This window comes from Rattus norvegicus, chromosome 2, assembly GCF_036323735.1.
Source record: "Rattus norvegicus strain BN/NHsdMcwi chromosome 2, GRCr8, whole genome shotgun sequence".
Taxonomy (NCBI): Eukaryota; Metazoa; Chordata; class Mammalia; order Rodentia; family Muridae; genus Rattus; species Rattus norvegicus.
The window spans coordinates 193,093,741-193,113,989 of NC_086020.1; the positions used below are offsets into that span (position 1 = coordinate 193,093,741).

Consider the following 20,249-nt stretch of genomic DNA (forward strand, 5'->3'; position numbering starts at 1 on the left):
AACTGCATGGTATTGGTACAGGGACAGACAGATAGACCAATGGAATAGAATTGAAGACCCAGAAAAGAACCCACACACCTATGGTCACTTGATTTTTGACAAAGGAGCCAAAACCATCCAATGGAAAAAAGATAGCATTTTCAGCAAATGGTGCTGGTTCAACTGGAGGGCAACATGTAGAAGAATGCAGATCGATCCATGCTTATCACCCTGTACAAAGCTTAAGTCCAAGTGGATCAAGGACCTCCACATCAAACCAGACACACTCAAACTAATAGAAGAAAAACTAGGGAAACATCTGGAACACATGGGTACTGGAAAAAATTTCCTGAACAAAACACCAATGGCTTATGCTCTAAGATCAAGAATCGACAAATGGGATCTCATAAAACTGCAAAGCTTCTGTCAGGCAAAGGACACTGTGGTTAGGACAAAACGGCAACCAACAGATTGGGAAAAGATCTTTACCAATCCTACAACAGATAGAGGCCTTATATCCAAAATATACAAAGAACTCAAGAAGTTAGACCGCAGGGAAACAAATAACCCTATTAAAAAATGGGGTTCAGAGCTAAACAAAGAATTCACAGCTGAGGAATGCCGAATGGCTGAGAAACACCTAAAGAAATGTTCAACATCTTTAGTCATAAGGGAAATGCAAATCAAAACAACCCTGAGATTTCACCTCACACCAGTGCGATTGGCTAAGATCAAAAACTCAGGTGACAGCAGATGCTGGCGAGGATGTGGAGAAAGAGGGACACTCCTCCATTGTTGGTGGGATTGCAGACTGGTAAAACCATTCTGGAAATCAGTCTGGAGGTTCCTCAGAAAATTGGACATCGAACTGCCTGAGGATCCAGCTATACCTCTCTTGGGCATATACCCAAAAGATGCCCCAACATGTAAAAGAGACACGTGCTCCACTATGTTCATCGCAGCCTTATTTATAATAGCCAGAAAATGGAAAGAACCCAGATGCCCTTCAACAGAGGAATGGATACAGAAAATGTGGTACATCTACACAATGGAATATTACTCAGCTATCAAGAACAACGAGTTTATGAAATTCGTAGGCAAATGGTTGGAACTGGAAAATATCATCCTGAGTGAGCTAACCCAATCACAGAAAGACATACATGGTATGCACTCATTGAAAAGTGGCTATTAGCCCAAATGCTTGAATTACCCTAGATCCCTAGAACAAACGAAACTCAAGACGGATGATCAAAATGTGAATGCTTCACTCCTTCTTTAAATGAGGAAAAAGAATACCCTTGGCAGGGAAGGGAGAGGCAAAGATTAAAACAGAGACTTAAGGAACACCCATTTAGAGCCTGCCCCACATGTGGCCCATACATATACAGCCACCCAATTAGACAAGATGGATGAAGCAAAGAAGTGCAGACGGACAGGAGCCGGATGTAGATCGCTCCTGAGAGACACAGCCAGAATACAGCAAATACAGAGGCGAATGCCAGCAGCAAACCACTGAACTGAGAATAGGTCCCCTATTGAAGGAATCAGAGAAAGAACTGGAAGAGCTTGAAGGGGCTCGAGACCCCAAAAGTACAACAATGCCAAGCAACCAGAGTTTCCAGGGACTAAGCCACTACCTAAAGACTATACATGGACTGACCCTGGACTCTGACCCCATAGGTAGCAATGAATATCCTAGTAAGAGCACCAGTGGAAGGGGAAGCCCTGGGTCCTGCTAAGACTGAACCCCCAGTGAACTAGTCTATGGGGGAAGGGCGGCAATGGGGGGAGGGTTGGGAGGGGAACACCCATAAGGAAGGGGAGGGGGGAGGGGGATGTTTGCCCGGAAACCGGGAAAGGGAATAACACTCGAAATGTATATAAGAAATACTCAAGTTAATAAAAAAAATAAAATAAAATAAAATAAAATAAAAAATAAAAAAAAGTCACAGATTAAATAACTGTATTAAAAAATGAAACTGTTCGCTTGACGAAGCACATTTAACTGGCAAAGATAGATTGATGTGAAAAGAAACCTAAGGGGTTTTTTGGTTTTTTTTTCTCCATCTTTATTAAATTGGGTATTTCTTATTTACATTTCGATTGTTATTCCCCTTCCCGGTTTCCGGGCCAACACCTCCCTAACCTCTCCCCCTCCCCTTCTTTATGGGTGTTCCCCTCCCCATCCTCCCCCCATTACCGCCCTCCCCGCAACAATCACGTTCACTGGGGGTTCAGTCTTGGCAGGGCCCAGGGCTTCCCCTTCCACTGGTGCTCTTACTAGGCTGTTCATTGCTACCTACGAGGTTGGAGCCCAGGGTCAGTCCATGTATAGTCTTTGGGTAATGGCTTAGTCCCTGGTTGGTTGGCACTATTGTTCATATGGGGTCTCAAGCCCCTTCAAGCTCTTTCAGTCCTTTCTCTGATTCCTTCAACGGGGGTGCCATTCTCAGTTCAGTGGTTTGCTGCTGGCATTCGCCTATGTAATTGCCATATTCTGGCTGTCTCTCTCAGGAGAGATCTACATCTGGTTCTTGTCAGCCTGCACTTCTTTGCTTCATCCATCTTATCTAGTTTGGTGGCTTTATATGTATGGGCCACAAGTGGGGCAGGCTCTGAATGGGTGTTCCTTCTGCCTCTGATCTAAACTTTGCCTCCCTATTCCCTCCCAAGGGTATTCTTGTTCCCCTTTTAAATAAGGAGTGAAGCATTCGCATTATGGTCATCCTTCTTGAGTTTCATGTGTTCTGTGCATCTAGGGTAATTCAAGCATTTGAGCTAATAGCCACTTATCAATGAGTGCATACCATGTGTGTTTTTCTGTGATTGGGTTACCTCACTCAGGATGATATTTTCCAGTTCCATCCATTTGCCTGTGAATTTCATAAAGTCATTGTTTTTGATAGCTGAGTAATATTCCATTGTGTAGATGTACAACATTTTCTGTATCCATTCCTCTGTTGAAGGGCATCTGGGTTCTTTCCAGCTTCTGGCTATTATAAATAAGGCTGCTATGAACACAGTGGAGCATGTGTCTTCGTTGTATGTTGAAGCATCTTTTGGGTATATGCCCAGGAGAGATATAGCTGGGTCCTCAGGTGGTGGAATGTCCAATTTTCTGAAGAACCTCCAGACTGATTTCCAGAATGGTTGTACCAATCTGCAATCCCACCAACAATGGAGGAGTGGTTCCTCTTTCTCCACATCCTCAACAGCATCTGCTGTCGCCAGAGTTTTTGATTGTACCCGTTTTTTTAAGCAAGTTTTTAAGACATATTAAACAAGCAGAAACTGAAAACAAGAAGGGGAGCTATACTAGTATCTGAAAAAGTGGACTTCAAGACAAAAACTAGGTCACAACAAATTAATAAAGTGATAATCCAACAAGATGATATAATGGATGGAAATAAATTTGCATCAAATATTAGTGCACCCAATTTCATAAAACAAAATCTACTGGACACAAGTGGATGGAATGATAATAATAATAAGTGATTTCAATGTTCAATTTCACCAGTTCACATATTGTCTAGGCAAAAAAAAGTATATAATAAACTGTACAAATAATAAAACTGCATCAGAGATCAAATGTTAATGCACATTTACAGAATATCCCACCCAATGACTATTGAATATATGTTCTTTCCAACAGTCCACAGAATTTTCTTTAATAATTTTTAAATAATTTTACAAATCCTATATATTACCCTTCTACCAAAACTTGATAAGAAGACAATAAAAAGAATAGTACAGATGAATATATTTAACAAACATAAGTTCAAACCTTCAATGAAATATTGGTAAATCAAAATCATATCACATTAAGAAGATTATGTACCATGATCGACTGGTTTCATTCCAGTAATGCCAGAATGGTTCAGCATACACAAATCAATATAGCACATAAAAAGAATCAAGGGTATAAATCACATGATCATTTCAACAGGCACATAAACAGCTTTTAATAAAAATTAAACATCCTTGAGTACATGGAGTATAGAAAAATAATACCTCAGTGTAGTAAAACTATATTTGACAAACCCATAGCCAATCAAACTGAAAAAAACAAACTTAAACAATTTCAGAACACTGTAGGATAAGTGTGTGTATTATTCACTGAATCTTTGTGGTATAACATAATATGAATGCTTGGTTCTGACTTTAAGTATGCTATCAACATATTTGAATATTATAAACATCCTGGCCAAGATAGTTAATAAAAATCTATAAAAATACATATACTTAAAATTGCAGCTTTACTCAAAAGCAAATATAAAAGTTTTACATTCAGGAGAAAAATTAGAATGAAATATGTATAGCTTGAAAATATAGGCCAGTAATTCAAAATTATTTTTAAAGTAATTACAGGATATTATTAAGAAAGAATATATACATACCAATATGGTTTTTAATTCTTCAAGTTCCACTTCTTTGTTATTTTTAAATTTAGTCATCTCTTCTAAAATAACCCAAATAAAATGCGTTAATAGCTAGATTAAAAGGTAGGAAAGATAAAAAATAAGCATGGTGACATCTGAAAAGAAGAATCAACCCATATATGGCGCCTTTATCAGGCCAAAAACCAGTGCCTAAAAAGGATATAAAGCCTAGGGAGAAAATACTACTATTATGCTGCTAAATGAACACATACACCCCTAAAAAGAGATTAATTAAGGAAGCTTATATGGAGTCTAAATCAACTACGTAAAAGTAATAATAAATAAATACTAACACTCATGTTTCTGGGTTAATGTATAGCCAAATGAATCCAAAACTCATGAAACAAAATAAACAATGAGTCTACATAAAATAATTTGAAATGGGGTGTGTACCTTTTGTTTCAAAACTCATTACTTCTTGAATCTATCTGGCTTATCATGTTCTTTTCAACTTTAAAAGAATAGATCTTTTTTTCAAATTCATTCTGATCACTGCACTTTGTATTTTAATGTCCCCTTCTTTTGTAACTTTATCTGTTCTAAAACATACCTACTTTGTGCAGAGGGATCCTTGTTTTCTCCTATCCAACCTCAAATATATAAATCACCTCAAATATATAAATGTGTAAAAAATGTGAAAATGTATTTGTTTTTTAAAATTGTAATATAAATATGTATTATATTGACCATAAATATAACTTAAAATAGAAGCATTGATATTTTCACTTTTTACTTTAACATAATTTTTTGTATATCCCCTCATTCCGGATACTATTACCCCAGTGATTTTATTGTCTTTAACCTTTCCCTAATAGCAATTAAAGATTTCTCAAGAGCTTGGTGTTCTACTTTCATGTTCCCAAAATATACACATTGCTCCTTCAGTTCTAAAATTCCTTATACAAACTTCATAATTCTCTAGTATGGGAAAGTATTGAAATTGCAATATAATATATGATAGCCACTTAGTTGTAAAAAGTTGTTATAAATATGCAACAAATATATTTAAAAGTACTAAGATTATTCCTTAATCTATAACATTCACTGATTCATTTTTTAATTTTTTTATTAGATATATTTCTTTACTTACATTTCAAATGTTATTCCCTTTCCCGGTTTCCTGTCCATAAGCACCAACCATCCCCTCCACCTCCCTGCTGCCCCCCCCCATATTCCCCTGTATTTGGACAAACTTGGCAGGAACAAGGGCTTCCCCTTCTGCTGGTGCCCCAACAAGGCTGTTCTCTGCTACATACCCAGTTGGAGTCCTGAGTCAGTCCATGTATAGTCTTTTGGTAGTGGTTTAGTCCCTGGAAGATCTGGTTGGTTGGCATTGTTCTTATGGGGTTGCAGGCTCCTTCAACTCTTCTAATCCTTCTTCTAATTCCCGACAAGGGGATCCTGTTCTCAGTTCAGTGGTTTGCTGCTAGCATTGACCTCCATATTGGACATGCTGTGTATGTGTCTCTCAGGAGATGTCTACATCTGATCCCTCTCAGCATGCACTTTTTAGCTTCATCAATCTTATCTAGTTTTGGTGGCTGTATATAACGGCCACATGTGGGGCAGGCTCTGAATGGCCGTTCCTTCAGTTGCTGCTCTACACTTTATTCCATATACCCTTCTATGAATCTTTTTTCCCCTTTTGAAGGAGTGGGAGCATCCACATTTTGGTCATCCTTCCTCGTGAGCTTCCTGTGGTTTATGGATTGTATCTTTGGTAGTTTCAGCTTTTGGACTACTATCCACTTATCAATGAGTGCATACCAAGTGGGTTTTTCTGTGACTGAGTTACTTCATTCAGGATGATATTTTCTAGTTAATTCCATTTGCCTATGAATTTCATGAAGTCACTTTTTTTGATAGCTGAGTAGTATTCCATTGTGTAGATGTACAACATTTTTTTAATCCATTCCTCTGTTGAAGGGCATCTGGGTTCTTTCCAGCTTCTGGCTATTATAAATAAGGCTGCTATGAACATAGCGGAGCACGTGTCTTTGTTATATGTTGGAGCATCTTTTGGATATATGCCCAGGAGAGGTATAGCTGGGTCCTCAGGTAGCACTGTGTACATTTCTTTAGGTGCTTTTCGGCCAATTGATATTCCTCAGCAGAGAATGTTTTGTTTAGCTCTGTGCCCTAATAATTAACCCTTTTAATGGGGTTATTTGGCTCTCTGGAGTCTAACTTCTTGAGTTCTTTTTATATTTTTAATATTAGCCCACTACCAGATGTAAAGATCTTTTTCCAATCTGTTGGTTGCCATTTTGGCCAAAGAACAGGGTCCTTTGTCTTACAGAAGCTTTGCAGTATTATGCGGTCCCATTTGTCGATTCTTGGTCTTAGAGCATAAGCCATTGCTGTTTTGTTCAGGAAAATTTCCCCAGTGCCCACGTGATCCAGACTCTTCCCCACTTTTTCTTCTACTAGTTTGAGTGTATCTGGTTTGATGTGGAAGTCCTTTATCCACTTGGACTTACGCTTTGTACATAGTGATAAGAATGGACCGATTTGCATTCTTCTATATGTTGACCTCCAGTTGAACCAGCACCATTTATTGAAAATGCTTTCTTCCATTGGATGGTTTTAGCTCCTTTGTCAAAAATCAAATGACCACAGGTGTATGGATTCATTTCTGGGTCTTCAATTCTGTTCCACTGTTCTATCTGCCTATCTCTGTACCAATACCATACAGTTTTTATGACTATTGCTCTGCAATACTGTTTGAAGTCAGGAATGGTGATTCCCCAGAAGTTCTTTTATTGTTGAGTATAGTTTTCGCTATCCTGGGTTTTTTATTATTCCAAATGAATTTGCAAATTGCTCTTTCTATCTCTATAAAGAATTGAGTAGGAAGTCTGATGGGGATTGCATTGAATCTGTACATTGCTTTTGGCAAAACCACCATTTTTATTATATTAATCCTGCCACTCCATGAGCATGGAAGATCTTTCCATCTTCTGAGATCTTCCTCAATTTCTTTCTGCAGAGACTTGGAAGTTCTTGTCATACAGATCTTTCACTTGCTTGGTTAGAGTCAAACCAAGATGTTTTATATTATTTGGGACTATTGTGCAGGGTGTCATTTCCCCAATTTCTTTCTCAGCCTGCTTCCTAGTAGAGGAAAGCTACTGATTTGAGTTAATTTTATACTTTCATGAAGTTGTTTATCAGGTTAAGTAGTTCTCTGGTGGAACTTTTGGGGTCACTTAAGTACACAATCATATCATCTGCAAATAGTGATATTTTGATTTCTTCCCTTCCAATTTGTATCCCTTTGACCTTCTTTCGCTGTCTGATTGCTCTGGCTAGGACTTCGAGAACTACACTGAATAGGTAGGGAGAGAGTGGGCAGCCTTGTCTAGTCCCTGATTTTAGTGAGACTGCTTCAAGTTTCTCTCCATTTAGTTTGATGTTAGCTACTGGTTTGCTGTATATGGTGTTTACTATGTTTAGATATGGGCCTTGAATTCCTGATCTTTCCAGGACTTTTATCATGAACGGGTGTTGAATTTTGTCAAATGCTTTCTTAGCATCTAATGAAATGATAATGTGGTTCTTATCTTTCAGTGGGTTTATATAGTGGATTACATTGATGGATTTGCTTATATTAAACCATCCCTGCATCCCTGGGATGAAGCCTACTTGATCATGATGGATGATTATTTTGGTGTGTTCTTGGATTCAGTTTGCAAGAATTTTATTGAATATTTTTGTGTTGATATATTCATAAGGGAAACTGGTCTGAAGTTCTCTTTCTTTGTTGGGTCTTTGTGTGGTTTAGGTATAAGAGTGGCTTCATAGAAGGAATTAGGTAGCATTCCATCTGTTTCTATTTTGTGGAATAGTTTGGACAGTATTGGTATGAGGTCTTATATGAAGGTCTGATAGAATTCTGCACTGAACCCATCTGGACCTGGGCTCTTTTTGGTTGGGAAACTTTTAATAACTGCTTCTATTTCTTTAGGAGTTATGGGGTTGTTCAGATGGTTTATTTGTTCCTGATTTAACTTTGGTACTGGGGCTGGGGATTTAGCTCAGTGGTAGAGCGCTTACCTAGGAAGCGCAAGGCCCTGGGTTCGGTCTCCAGCTCCGAAAAAAAGAACCAAAAAAAAAAAAAAAAAGTTGTCTAGAAAATTGTCCATTTCCTCCAGATTCATTTTGTCGAATATAAGATTTTGTAGTAGGATCTGATGATTTTTTAATTTCTTCTGACTCTGTTGTTATGTCTCCCTTTCCATTTCTGATTTTGTTAATTTGGATACATTCCCTGTGACCTCTGGTTAGTCTAGCTAAGGGTTTATCTATCTTGTTGATTTTCTCAAAAAACTAGCTCCAGATTTTGTTGATTCTTTGTATGGTCCTTTTGATTCTACTTGGTTGATTTCAGCCCTGAGTTTATTTCCTGCCTTCTACTCCTCTTGGGTTTATTTCTTTCTGTTCTAGAGGTTTTAGGTGTGCTGTCAAGCTGCCGACATATGTTCTTTCTTGTTTCTTTTTGCAGGCACTCAGAGCTATGAGTTTTCCTCTTAGCACCACTTTGATTGTGTCCCATAAGTTTGGAAATGTTGGATCTTCATTTTCATTAAATTCTAAGAAGTCTTTAATTTCTTTATTTCTTCCTTGACGAAGTTATCCTTGAGTAGAGAGCATTGTTCAACTTCCATGTATATGTGGGCTTTCTGTCATTATTGTTGCTATTGAAGACCAGTCTTAGTTCATGGTGATCTGATAGGATGCATGGAATGATTTCTATCTTCCTGTATCTGTTGAGGCCTGTTTTATGACCGATTATATGGTCAATTTTGGAGAGAGTGCCATGAAGTGCTGAGAAGAATGTATATCCTTTTGATTTAGTATGGAATGTTCTATAAATATGTTAAGTCCATTTGGTTCATGATTTCTCTTAGTCTATGTCTCTGTTTAATTTCTGTTTCCATGATCTGTCCATTGATGCGAGTGTGTTACTGAAATCTCCTACTATTATCGTGTGAGTTGCAATGTGTGCTTTGAGCTTTAGTAAGGTTTCTTTTATGAATGTAGGTGCCCTAGCATTTGGAGCATAGATATTTAGGATTGAGAGTTCATCTTGGTGGATTTTTACTTTGATGAATATGGAGGGTCTTTCCTTATCTTTTTTAATGAATTTTGGTTGAAAGTCAATTTTACTTGATATTAGAATGGCACCTCCAGCTTGTTTTTTCAGGCCATTTGCTTGGGAATTTCTTTTCCAGCCACTTACTCTGAGGTAGTGTCTGTCTTTTTCTCTAATGTGTGTTTCCTGCATGCAGCAAAATGCTGGGTCCTCTTTATGTATCCAGTCTGTTAGTCTATGTCTTTTTATTGGGCAATTGAGTCCATTGGTGTTGAGAGGTATTAAGGAAAAGTGATTATCGCTTCCTGTTATTTTCATTGCTAGAGGTAGAATTATGTTTGTCTGTATCTCTTTTGGTTTCATTGCAAGGAAATTATATTCTTGCTTTCTGTACAGTGTAGTTTCTCAACTTGTGTTGAAGTTTTCCATCTATTATCCTTTGTGGGGGTGGATTTATAGAATGATATTGTATAAATTTGGTTTTGTCATGGAATATCTTAGTTTCTCCACCTATGTTGAGATTTTTGCTTGATACAGTAACCTGAGCTGGCATGTGTGTTCTTTTGTGTGTCTGTATGACATCTGTCCAGGATCTTCTGGCTTTCATGGTCTCTGGTGAGAATTCTGTTGTAATTCTTACAGGTCTGCCTTTTTCCCTTAGTGCTTTTAGTATTCTTTCTTTGTTTTGTGCATTTGGTGTTTTAACTATTATGTGATGGGAGGAATTTCTCTTCTGGTCCAATCTATTTGGAGTTCTGTAGGCTTCTTGTATGTATGTTTATGGGCATCTCTTTCTTTAGGTTAGGGAAGTTTTCTTCTATAATTTTGTTGAGTATATTTACTGACCCTTTAAGTTGGGAGTCTTCACTTTCTTATACCTATTATCCTTAGGTTTGATCTTCTCATTGTGTCCTGGATTTCCTGGATGTTTTGAGCTAAGAGCTTTTTGCATTTTACATTATCTTTGATGGTTGTTTCAGTGTTTTCTTATGGTATCTTCTGCCCCTGAGATTCTCTCTTCTATCTCTTGTATTCTGTTGCTGATGCTTATATCTATGGTTCCTTGTCTCTTCCTTAGGTTTTCTATATCCAGGGTTGTCTCCCTTTATGCTTTCTTTATTGTTTCTATTTCCATTTTCAATTCCTTCACCTGTTCGGTTGTGTTTTCTTGTAATTCTTTCAGCGATTTTTGTGTTTCCTCTCTAAGGGCTTCTACTTATTTACTTGTGTTTTCCTGCATTTCTTTAAAGGAGTTATGTCTTTCTTAAAGTCCTCCATTATTATCAAAAAGTGTGATTTTAAATCTAAATTTTGCTTTTCTTGTGTGTTTGGATATCCAGTATTTTCACTGGAGGGAGAACTGGGCTTTGATGATGCCAAGTGGTCTTGGTTTCTGTTGCTTAGGTTCCTGCGCTTGCCTCTAGCCATTGGGTTGTCTCTGGTGTTTGCTTCTCTTGATCTTTCTAGGAGTGACTTGGCCCTGCTGTAGGCCTCTGTATCAGCACTCCTGTAGAACTGTTTTCCTGTTTTCTTTCAGCCTTTCCTGAGAACAGGTGCTCTGATTTCAGGTGTTTTGGTGCTACTGGAGACTGTCTTTCAGCTCTAGGCATGGGCAGGAATCGAAGGGTCCTGCCCCTGATTGCTCCTATGTCCTCGGACCCCGGGGGCACAGTTGGCACTATGTGATTCACTCTTGGGTCTGGACTGTGGATAGAGGGTAGTCTCCTCTGACTTGCCGGGAGTGTCCACACTTCTGAGGGTCCAGCTCTCTCCCCCATGGGATTTGGGTGCAGGGAGCCGTTTGGCTGGTTCAGTTCGGTCCTGGGCGCAGATCAGAACCGCAGGTACAGGCACTGTCTGTTCCTATATTCCTGTATCCAGAAGCACTGTGCAGTTTCCGTTGGACCAGGGATGTGGGCAGAGGTGGCAGTCTGTCCTGCAGTCTCAGGATGTCTGCACTCCTGGGTATTCAGCTCTCTTACCCATGGGATTTGGGTGCAGGGAACTGTGGGATAGTATCAGTTCACTAACATTCAATGCTTCAAACGACAGTAGGTAAGTGCAATGATTTAAAAATAATACCTTTTATTCTGAATTTAAAAGAAATTGTCTTTAACCATTACATTTGGGTTTTGTTTGGTTAGTTGGTTGGTTAGTTAGTTAATTGGGTTGTGTGGTGATAGTTGATTGGTTGGTGTTTTTTCCTTGGTGGTGTGGAGCGTGGGAGACATGGTTCATTTGTCTATCTCTGGCTATTCCGAAACTCACTCTGTAGTTCCAGGCTGTCCTGGAACTCAGAGATTGGCCTGCCTCTGCCCCTCAAGAACAGGGATTAAAAGCATGCACCACCACCATGATGCCAAGTTAGTTGATTTTCTGAGACAAGGTCTGTCTATAAAGCCCTGGCTGTCCTGGAACTCATTGTGTAGACCAGGCTGGTTTTGAACTCACAAAGGTCCACCTGTCTCTGCCTCTCAAGTGCTATGCCATTATGCCTGGCCATCTTTAATAATTATGCTAAGAAGTAAAGTTATAAATAAAATTATTTGGACACTGCAAGGTTGGATAACCAAGTATTAATCTACAGTGGGAAGTAAGCACTGAAAAAGGAAAGGTATTAATATGATTCAATAATTCAACCAAATCTGATAGGATAGCACAGACATTTCAGTGATGCAATCACTGGTAAAGTACTTTTGCTCCAATAAACACAGTCACCTACACTCCTATAAACACTGTAATAAAACTCAGCAAGTCTTTCACATACACACAGACCATAAAACTAGAAAGGGGACTGGTTGGGAAAAGCAAGAAGATTATCAGGAATGGGAGTGGTACAAGCAAAGATAAATGTGATCAAAATTTATAACGTATGAAAATGTCACACTGGTTATGTATAATATATGCTTATAAAAATATTTTTAAAAAGGAAATCAACCAAAGAACTAACTACTTACAAAATATTAAGTAAGCATTTCAAATACAAAGTAATATTACTTGTAATTATTTTAATTGTACAAGTAATTCAACTAACAATGTAACTAATATAACTAATATAAAATTTTATAGAAAATTATAAAAATAATATAGAAAAATACCTGTCAATTCAGGTATATTAATTAAAAATATCTGTTAATTGAAATTGAAAAAAACTTGTTTTATCTTTTGTCTATACTTGCGGATATTCAATCTAATAAATATGAAGTATAGACTTGTAATTAGCTAACTACTAGTCATAAGTTCAGAGAATTATAAATTATTTTATCTGTGTAAGTTCTTGAATATTAACAGTATTATATGATAATATACAATCATTTTTACTAAAAATATTTTATGATCCAACTCCAATAAACTATGGATCCACAAAATAGAGATGAGCCAGGTGTGACAGTGCACATTGGTAATACCAGCACTGAGGAGGCAGAGGCAGGAAGAATGTTGCAAGTTCAAGACTACCCTGGTCTACACAGAGAGTACTGGGCCAGTTGGAGCTACATAGCAAGACTTTAAAAACAAACAAGTCAATCCAGGAAGTGATGCATTTCTGTAATCCCAGCATTCATGAGGCAAAAGGATCAAAATTTCAAGACCATTTTGAACTATGAAATATGATCCTGCCTCAAAATTTGTCTCTTCAATTGAAATGTAATTGACATTTCCCTAAGGATTATTCAGGCCTTTGAATCCTAAAATAAGGAAAACAAAACATCTCAGGCTTGTATTCAGACATCTATAAACCCCATAAAAAAAATAACAGTTTTCTTCAGATTTAAAAAAATTCTATATTCAATTAGGATTTTTCCCTAATTTTTATATTTATATTTATTTATAAATATAAAATATATAATATAAATAAATATTTATATTTATTTTTTATATACATGAGTATTTTGTCTGCATGTATGTATAAATACCACATGCATGCATATTATACACAGAGGCCAAGTAAAATTCCCTGAATCTAGAATTATAAACAGTTGTGAGCATCATATGGGGAAAACAAATCTAAGTCCTCTGCAAGAGCAGTTTAAGTAAGTGTTTCTTAAAACTTTAATACATTTAACAAAAATCCCAAATTTATTTGTGTAATATCAAAGCATATTAATTTCTAAATATTACCTAGTTCACTTGATTTCTTCTGGAGCTCCATAGTAATCAGTTTCAGTTGATCCTCATTATTTTCCAATCTTATGAGATAAATTTTAAAATTCAAATTATTATTTTAGTCACCATTCATTATAATAACTAAAACTGACACAATGTAACAATTGATATATCTAAAATAGATTCATTCAGTAATTAAACATTAAGTATTAATCTGTATAATGCAGTTTAAAATCAAAATTGTAATTGTAATAATAATTATATCTACCTAAAACCTTAAGGCTTATAATTTGTATCTTAACTACTGAATGGTGGTAATGTAAACCTTTAATCCCAGCATTTAGAAGGCAGAGGCAGGCAGATCTTTGAGGTCAGCCTGGTCTATAGAGCAAGTTTCAGGACAACCAGGAAAGGCTACACAGAGAAATCCTGTGTGGAAAAACAAAAACAAAATTTAAAAAATGTATTTTAAGCTTTTCTTATTTTCTGTTTCCTTAAACCATAAAACTTAGGAGAGATAGCTCAACAGGTAAGTGGGCTTGCTACCAAGCCTAACAACCTGAATTTAATCCCCAGTAGAGAACCTACTCCTACAAGTTGTCCTCTGATCTCCACACACAAGCACATACATATATATATATATATATATATATATATATATATATATATATATATATATATATACATGTATATATATATTAAATAAGATGGAGAGATGGCTCAGTGTCTAAGGACACTGACTGCTCTTCCAGAGGACCTGAGTTTGATTCCCAGCAGTGGGGTTACAGTTGTCTGTAACTCTATTTCTGGGAGATTCAACACCCTTTTCTGGCCTCCATGTATACTGTATGCATGTGATACAGAGACATACATGCAGGCAAAACACCCATACACACATAGTCCTTTTTTTTTAGTTTTTAGTAAATAAAAAATTTAACTAAGGTAATTGGAACAGATGACTCTACAGTAATTTACAATTTTATTATTTAAAATTGCTTTGACAAGTTAATCAGAAATATATAATAGAACAATTTAAAAGGCTATACTTTCATCCTCACTATGTATAGTATAGAAGAAAATTAAGTAGACCCAGGATATAAGTTAGGAGAGAAATTTGTTCCTCTCCTTTACTCCACAAAATTTAATTAAACATCATGCTAACAGGACAAAAAATTACCTATGCCTATGCCTCAACATACTTTTATACTAAAATTGCAAAAAGCAGGGAAAATAGAGTCAGTTGTTAGCAATCTAATTTTAAACAAATATTATTTAGGTTAAAAGCAAATGAGTACTTATCACATATGGAATAGTATTTACTTTATGCCAAGATAGTTGCTAAATTAAAATATTGTAAGTAGCATATACAGCAGAGGACTCCTGGGTCTGGATTCACTCTGAGAAGATGCCCCTAATCCTCAAAGAGACTGTTAGTTTAGAGATCTGGTGGGGTGGGGACATCCTTGTGGAGACACAGAGGCAGGGGTGGGGTGGGGAGAAGATATGGGATATGGAATTGTCGGCAGTGGGGGCAGGGGGTTGGACTGGGAGGGGTATAAAATCTGGAATGTAAAAATAATTAATTAATTAATTAAAAATCTTAAAAAGATATTGTAAGTAAGGTTACAGACCTCAGTAAAAGAACTTCTTTAACCTGAACATTATTCCTGTGACACTAATAATCCATACTCAGTGGTTCTCAACCTGTGGGTCACAACCCCTCTGGCAAACCTCTGTCTCCAAAAACACTTGCATTATGACTCATAACAAAGCACTATTATAGTTCTGAGGAGAAATGAGAATGATTTTATGGTCAGAGTCACCACAACATGAGGAACTGTATCAAAGGGTCACAACATCAGGAAGGTTGAGAACCACTGGTCCACACTATTAATAAACATGTCCTATCACTGGACATTTAAGAACTTGTCTAGGGGCTGGGGATTTAGCTCAGTGGTAGAGCGCTTGCCTAGGAAGCACAAGGCCCTGGGTTCGATCCCCAGCTCCGAAAAAAAGAACCAAAAAAAAAAAAAAAGAACTTGTCTATACTGCTTGACCCTGTGGCAAAGCATGCTTGGAAACTATTCCAAAGAATGCCTGACTTCTAATGGTACTAAATATCAAAAGTAAATCATTTTTATGCATTTATATGTTTAAAAATTGTTTCACCTTTGCTGTTCTGTTCTCAGTAATTCCTCCAAGGTACATGTAGTGGCTTTAAGTTCAGTCACCACAAGTGAGTGAGTAGTTTTAGCTTTGTTGAGTTCTTCCATTTGAGCTTCTTTTTCTTCAGTGAGCTGATAAATCGTTTTTGTTGCTATCTGTAAATCTTCCTCTAAAGTCTTCTGAGTGCTCTAAGTAAAATAAAACACAGAACAGAAAGAATAATGCAAAAGCCTAAAATGGTTAAAGGCTTAAGTCATCTGATTCTATACATTTGTTTGCCTTTGCACTCCATACTTCCTCCTTCCCATTGTTCTTCCTTGGCATGCTGAAATAACCCATACACTATCAAATTTCAAGTAACCATTCTCTATAGTTCTGACCCCTCCACAGAGAATTCCCCTGCAGTTAGCCCACACAGTTCTCCCCACTCTTAGAACTGTTAATGAAAATTTATTAGATTGAGTTATTCTATTGGTACTTAGATATTTTTAATCCAATGCCTCTTATTAGAAGCATTTTAAAGGTAGAATTGAGTTCTCTATTCGAATCTCTGAGTCATAATACATTTTAGTTATAACCAATAGTATATAGTCACTAGTCAGTTTTTAAATCATACCATACTTCTTTGCATGGACATTTTAATATCTTCAAGTTCTGATGTTAAATGATCCTTCTTTTCATTTAATTCTTTTAAGTTTTCATCTTGTAATTCTAAAAGGTAAAATTATAGATAGGCATTGTTTACTAGAAATGGTTATCAGGAAAATTAATTGCTATAGCAATTACTCCTTTTCCTGAACTAGAAAACAATCGAAAAAAAGAACAATACACATATACACACTAAATTTCATAAGACTGTTTTTCCCTAACCCTTAAAAATGAACATTTTTAACATTTTTCAGTATATACATTTATAATTACAATAGAATAAAAACAGACATATAACCTAGCTTTAACAGGAAGACTAATAGACTATTCCTTATTTTTCATTTATACATTGCTGTCAAGGAGTCAAGTGCTCATACACGTCACATGCTATTCCATTTGTTAATACAAACACATTTTGGAGCAAGGTCCAGTGAGTACAAGTCTATAATACTACCTACTAGGGAGGCTGAACTAGGATTCTAAGTTGGAGGCCAAACTAAGCAATTTGGCAAGTCCATGTCTTAAAAACTTGGAGAAAAAAAACCCTGAGTAGCTCATGCTCCTTCTCAAAAATAAGTTTTAAAAATAAAAAAGGCTTTGTCCATTGTGAGGCAAGCTAAGGCTCTGTTAGGTCATGAATATCATAACTAATAGGTAGTATACAAAACCCCGAGCCTCAGGTGGTCTTCAAAAATACAGTATTTGGGATTTTGAAGGAAAGAATTTTTTCTTTTATTATAACACAGGGTGGAACTGGGTTCCATCAAAGAATATTTAACTCTAAAATGTTAAACATGTGTTTCTAGAGGGTGTTTTGTCTTTTGTTCTGGAGGGTTTTAGTAGTGGTGGTAGTGGTGTCTGCTTTTGTTTCGGAGACAAGGTCTCACTCACTATGCATCCCCTAGTTACCTAAAACTCATTTTTATATTTCAGGATAGCCTAGAAATTGATGTGTAATCCAGTCTAGTTTTGAACTTGGTAATCTCTTGCATGACTCTCTTAAAGGATTATAGACATGTGCCACCATGCCTGAATGAAATATTTTAGAATAGCAAAACACTGAGTAATACATAAATGTTCAAAAGCTGACACTAATTTATGATTGTACATAAATAGACTAATATACCATGTAGTCATTATAAATGACAATAGATATCTCACTGACAGTCATAAAATAGGAGCAAGTGACAGGTTAAAATAGTATTTGTATAAGCCATGAACATAAACAAATTAACAAAAAGTACTCAAATTTATATTCCAATAATGAAATTATTCATGATTTTATTTTCATAATTTCCTATCTTTGCTTCTAATTTCTACCATAAATATTAAATATTATATTTATTGGTGGGCTATGTTATATAAAAAGATTTGGTTCCACTTAATAGTTTGTGTTCACTAAATTCTAAGTCTCAGTTAAATAGTCTATGTACCTTATATGTGCATTAATTTTTTTTTTTATTAACTTGAGTATTTCTTATATACATTTCGAGTGTTATTCCCTTTCCCGGTTTCCGGGCAAACATCCCCCTCCCCCCTCCCCTTCCTTATGGGTGTTCCCCTCCCAACCCTCCCACCATTGCCGCCCTCCCCCCATAGACTAGTTCACTGGGGGTTCAGTCTTAGCAGGACCCAGGGCTTCCCCTTCCATTGGTGCTCTTACTAGGATATTCATTGCTACCTATGGGGTCAGAGTCCAGGGTCAGTCCATGTATAGTCTTTAGGTAGTGGCTTAGTCCCTGGAAGCTCTGGTTGCTTGGCATTGTTGTACTTTTGGGGTCTCGAGCCCCTTCAAGCTCTTCCAGTTCTTTCTCTGATTCCTTCAATAGGGGGCCTATTCTCAGTTCAGTGGTTTGCTGCTGGCATTCGCCTCTGTATTTGCTGTATTCTGGCTGTGTCTCTCAGGAGCGATCTACATCCGGCTCCTGTCGGTCTGCACTTCTTTGCTTCATCCATCTAGTCCAATTGGGTGGCTGTATATGTATGGGCCAAATGTGGGACAGGCTCTGAATGGGTGTTCCTTCAGTCTCTGTTTTAATCTTTGCCTCTCCCTTCCCTGCCAAGGGTATTCTTTTTCCTCATTTAAAGAAGGAGTGAAGCATTCACATTTTGATCATCCGTCTTGAGTTTCGTTTGTTCTAGGGATCTAGGGTAATTCAAGCATTTGGGCTAATAGCCACTTATCAATGAGTGCATACCATGTATGTCTTTCTGTGATTGGGTTAGTTCACTCAGGATGATATTTTCCAGTTCCAACCATTTGCCTACGAATTTCATAAACTCGTTGTTTTTGATAGCTGAGTAGTATTCCATTGTGTAGATGTACCACATTTTCTGTATCCATTCCTCTGTTGAAGGGCATCTGGGTTCTTTCCATTTTCTGGCTATTATAAATAAGGCTGCGATGAACATAGTGGAGCACGTGTCTCTTTTATATGTTGAGGCATCTTTTGGGTATATGCCCAAGAGAGGTATAGCTGGATCCTCAGGCAGTTCAATGTCCAATTTTCTGAGGAACCTCCAGACTGATTTCCAGAATGGTTTTACCAGTCTGCAATCCCACCAACAATGGAGGAGTGTTCCTCTTTCTCCACAACCTCGCCAGCATCTGCTGTCACCTGAGTTTTTGATCTTAGCCATTCTCACTGGTGTGAGGTGAAATCTCAGGGTTGTTTTGATTTGCATTTCCCTTATGACTAAAGATGTTGAACATTTCTTTAGGTGTTTCTCAGCCATTCGGCATTCCTCAGCTGTGAATTCTTTGTTTAGCTCTGAACCCCATTTTTTAATAGGGTTATTTGTTTCCCTGCGGTCTAACTTCTTGAGTTCTTTGTATATTTTGGATATAAGGCCTCTATCTGTTGTAGGGTTGGTAAAGATCTTTTCCCAATCTGTTGGTTGCCGTTTTGTCCTAACCACAGTGTCCTTTGCCTTACAGAAGCTTTGCAGTTTTATGAGATCCCATTTGTCAATTCTTGATCTTAGAGCATAAGCCATTGGTGTTTTGTTCAGGAAATTTTTTCCAGTGCCCATGTGTTCCAGATGCTTCCCTAGTTTTTCTTCTATTAGTTTGAGTGTGTCTGGTTTGATGTGGAGGTCCTTGATCCACTTGGACTTAAGCTTTGTACAGGGTGATAAGCATGGATCGATCTGCATTCTTCTACATGTTGCCCTCCAGTTGAACCAGCACCATTTGCTGAAAATGCTATCTTTTTTCCATTGGATGGTTTTGGCTCCTTTGTCAAAAATCAAGTGACCATAGGTGTGTGGGTTCATTTCTGGGTCTTCAATTCTATTCCATTGGTCTATCTGTCTGTCTCTGTACCAATACCATGCAGTTTTTATCACTATTGCTCTGTAATACTGCTTGAGTTCAGGGATAGTGATTCCCCCTGAAGTCCTTTTATTGTTGAGGATAGCTTTAGCTATCCTGGGTTTTTTGTTATTCCAGATGAATTTGCAAATTGTTCTGTCTAACTCTTTGAAGAATTGGATTGGTATTTTGATGGGGATTGCATTGAATCTGTAGATTGCTTTTGGTAAAATGGCCATTTTTACTATATTAATCCTGCCAATCCATGAGCATGGGAGATCTTTCCATCTTCTGAGGTCTTCTTCAATTTCTTTCTTCAGTGTCTTGAAGTTCTTATTGTACAGATCTTTTACTTGCTTGGTTAAAGTCACACCGAGGTACTTTATATTATTTGGGTCTATTATGAAGGGTGTCGTTTCCCTAATTTCTTTCTCGGCTTGTTTCTCTTTTGTATAGAGGAAGGCAACTGATTTATTTGAGTTAATTTTATACCCAGCCACTTTGC

At 37.1% G+C, this 20,249-nt stretch overlaps 1 protein-coding gene across 10 annotated transcripts in view; it reads right to left on the reverse strand.

Annotated features, from left to right (window-relative positions):
- Positions 1 to 20,249, reverse strand: part of Sycp1 (synaptonemal complex protein 1) — a 160,071-nt gene that overhangs the window by 108,577 nt on the left and 31,245 nt on the right. For 9 of the 10 annotated variants that reach the window (XM_063281327.1, XM_063281328.1, XM_063281331.1 and 6 more), the window contains 4 exon segments: positions 16,400 to 16,494; positions 15,787 to 15,971; positions 13,633 to 13,700; positions 4,377 to 4,438 (listed from right to left, as the gene is read on the reverse strand). In XM_063281327.1, the coding sequence (XP_063137397.1) occupies positions 4,377 to 4,438; positions 13,633 to 13,700; positions 15,787 to 15,971; positions 16,400 to 16,494 (410 nt within the window). 10 annotated transcript variants of the gene reach the window in all.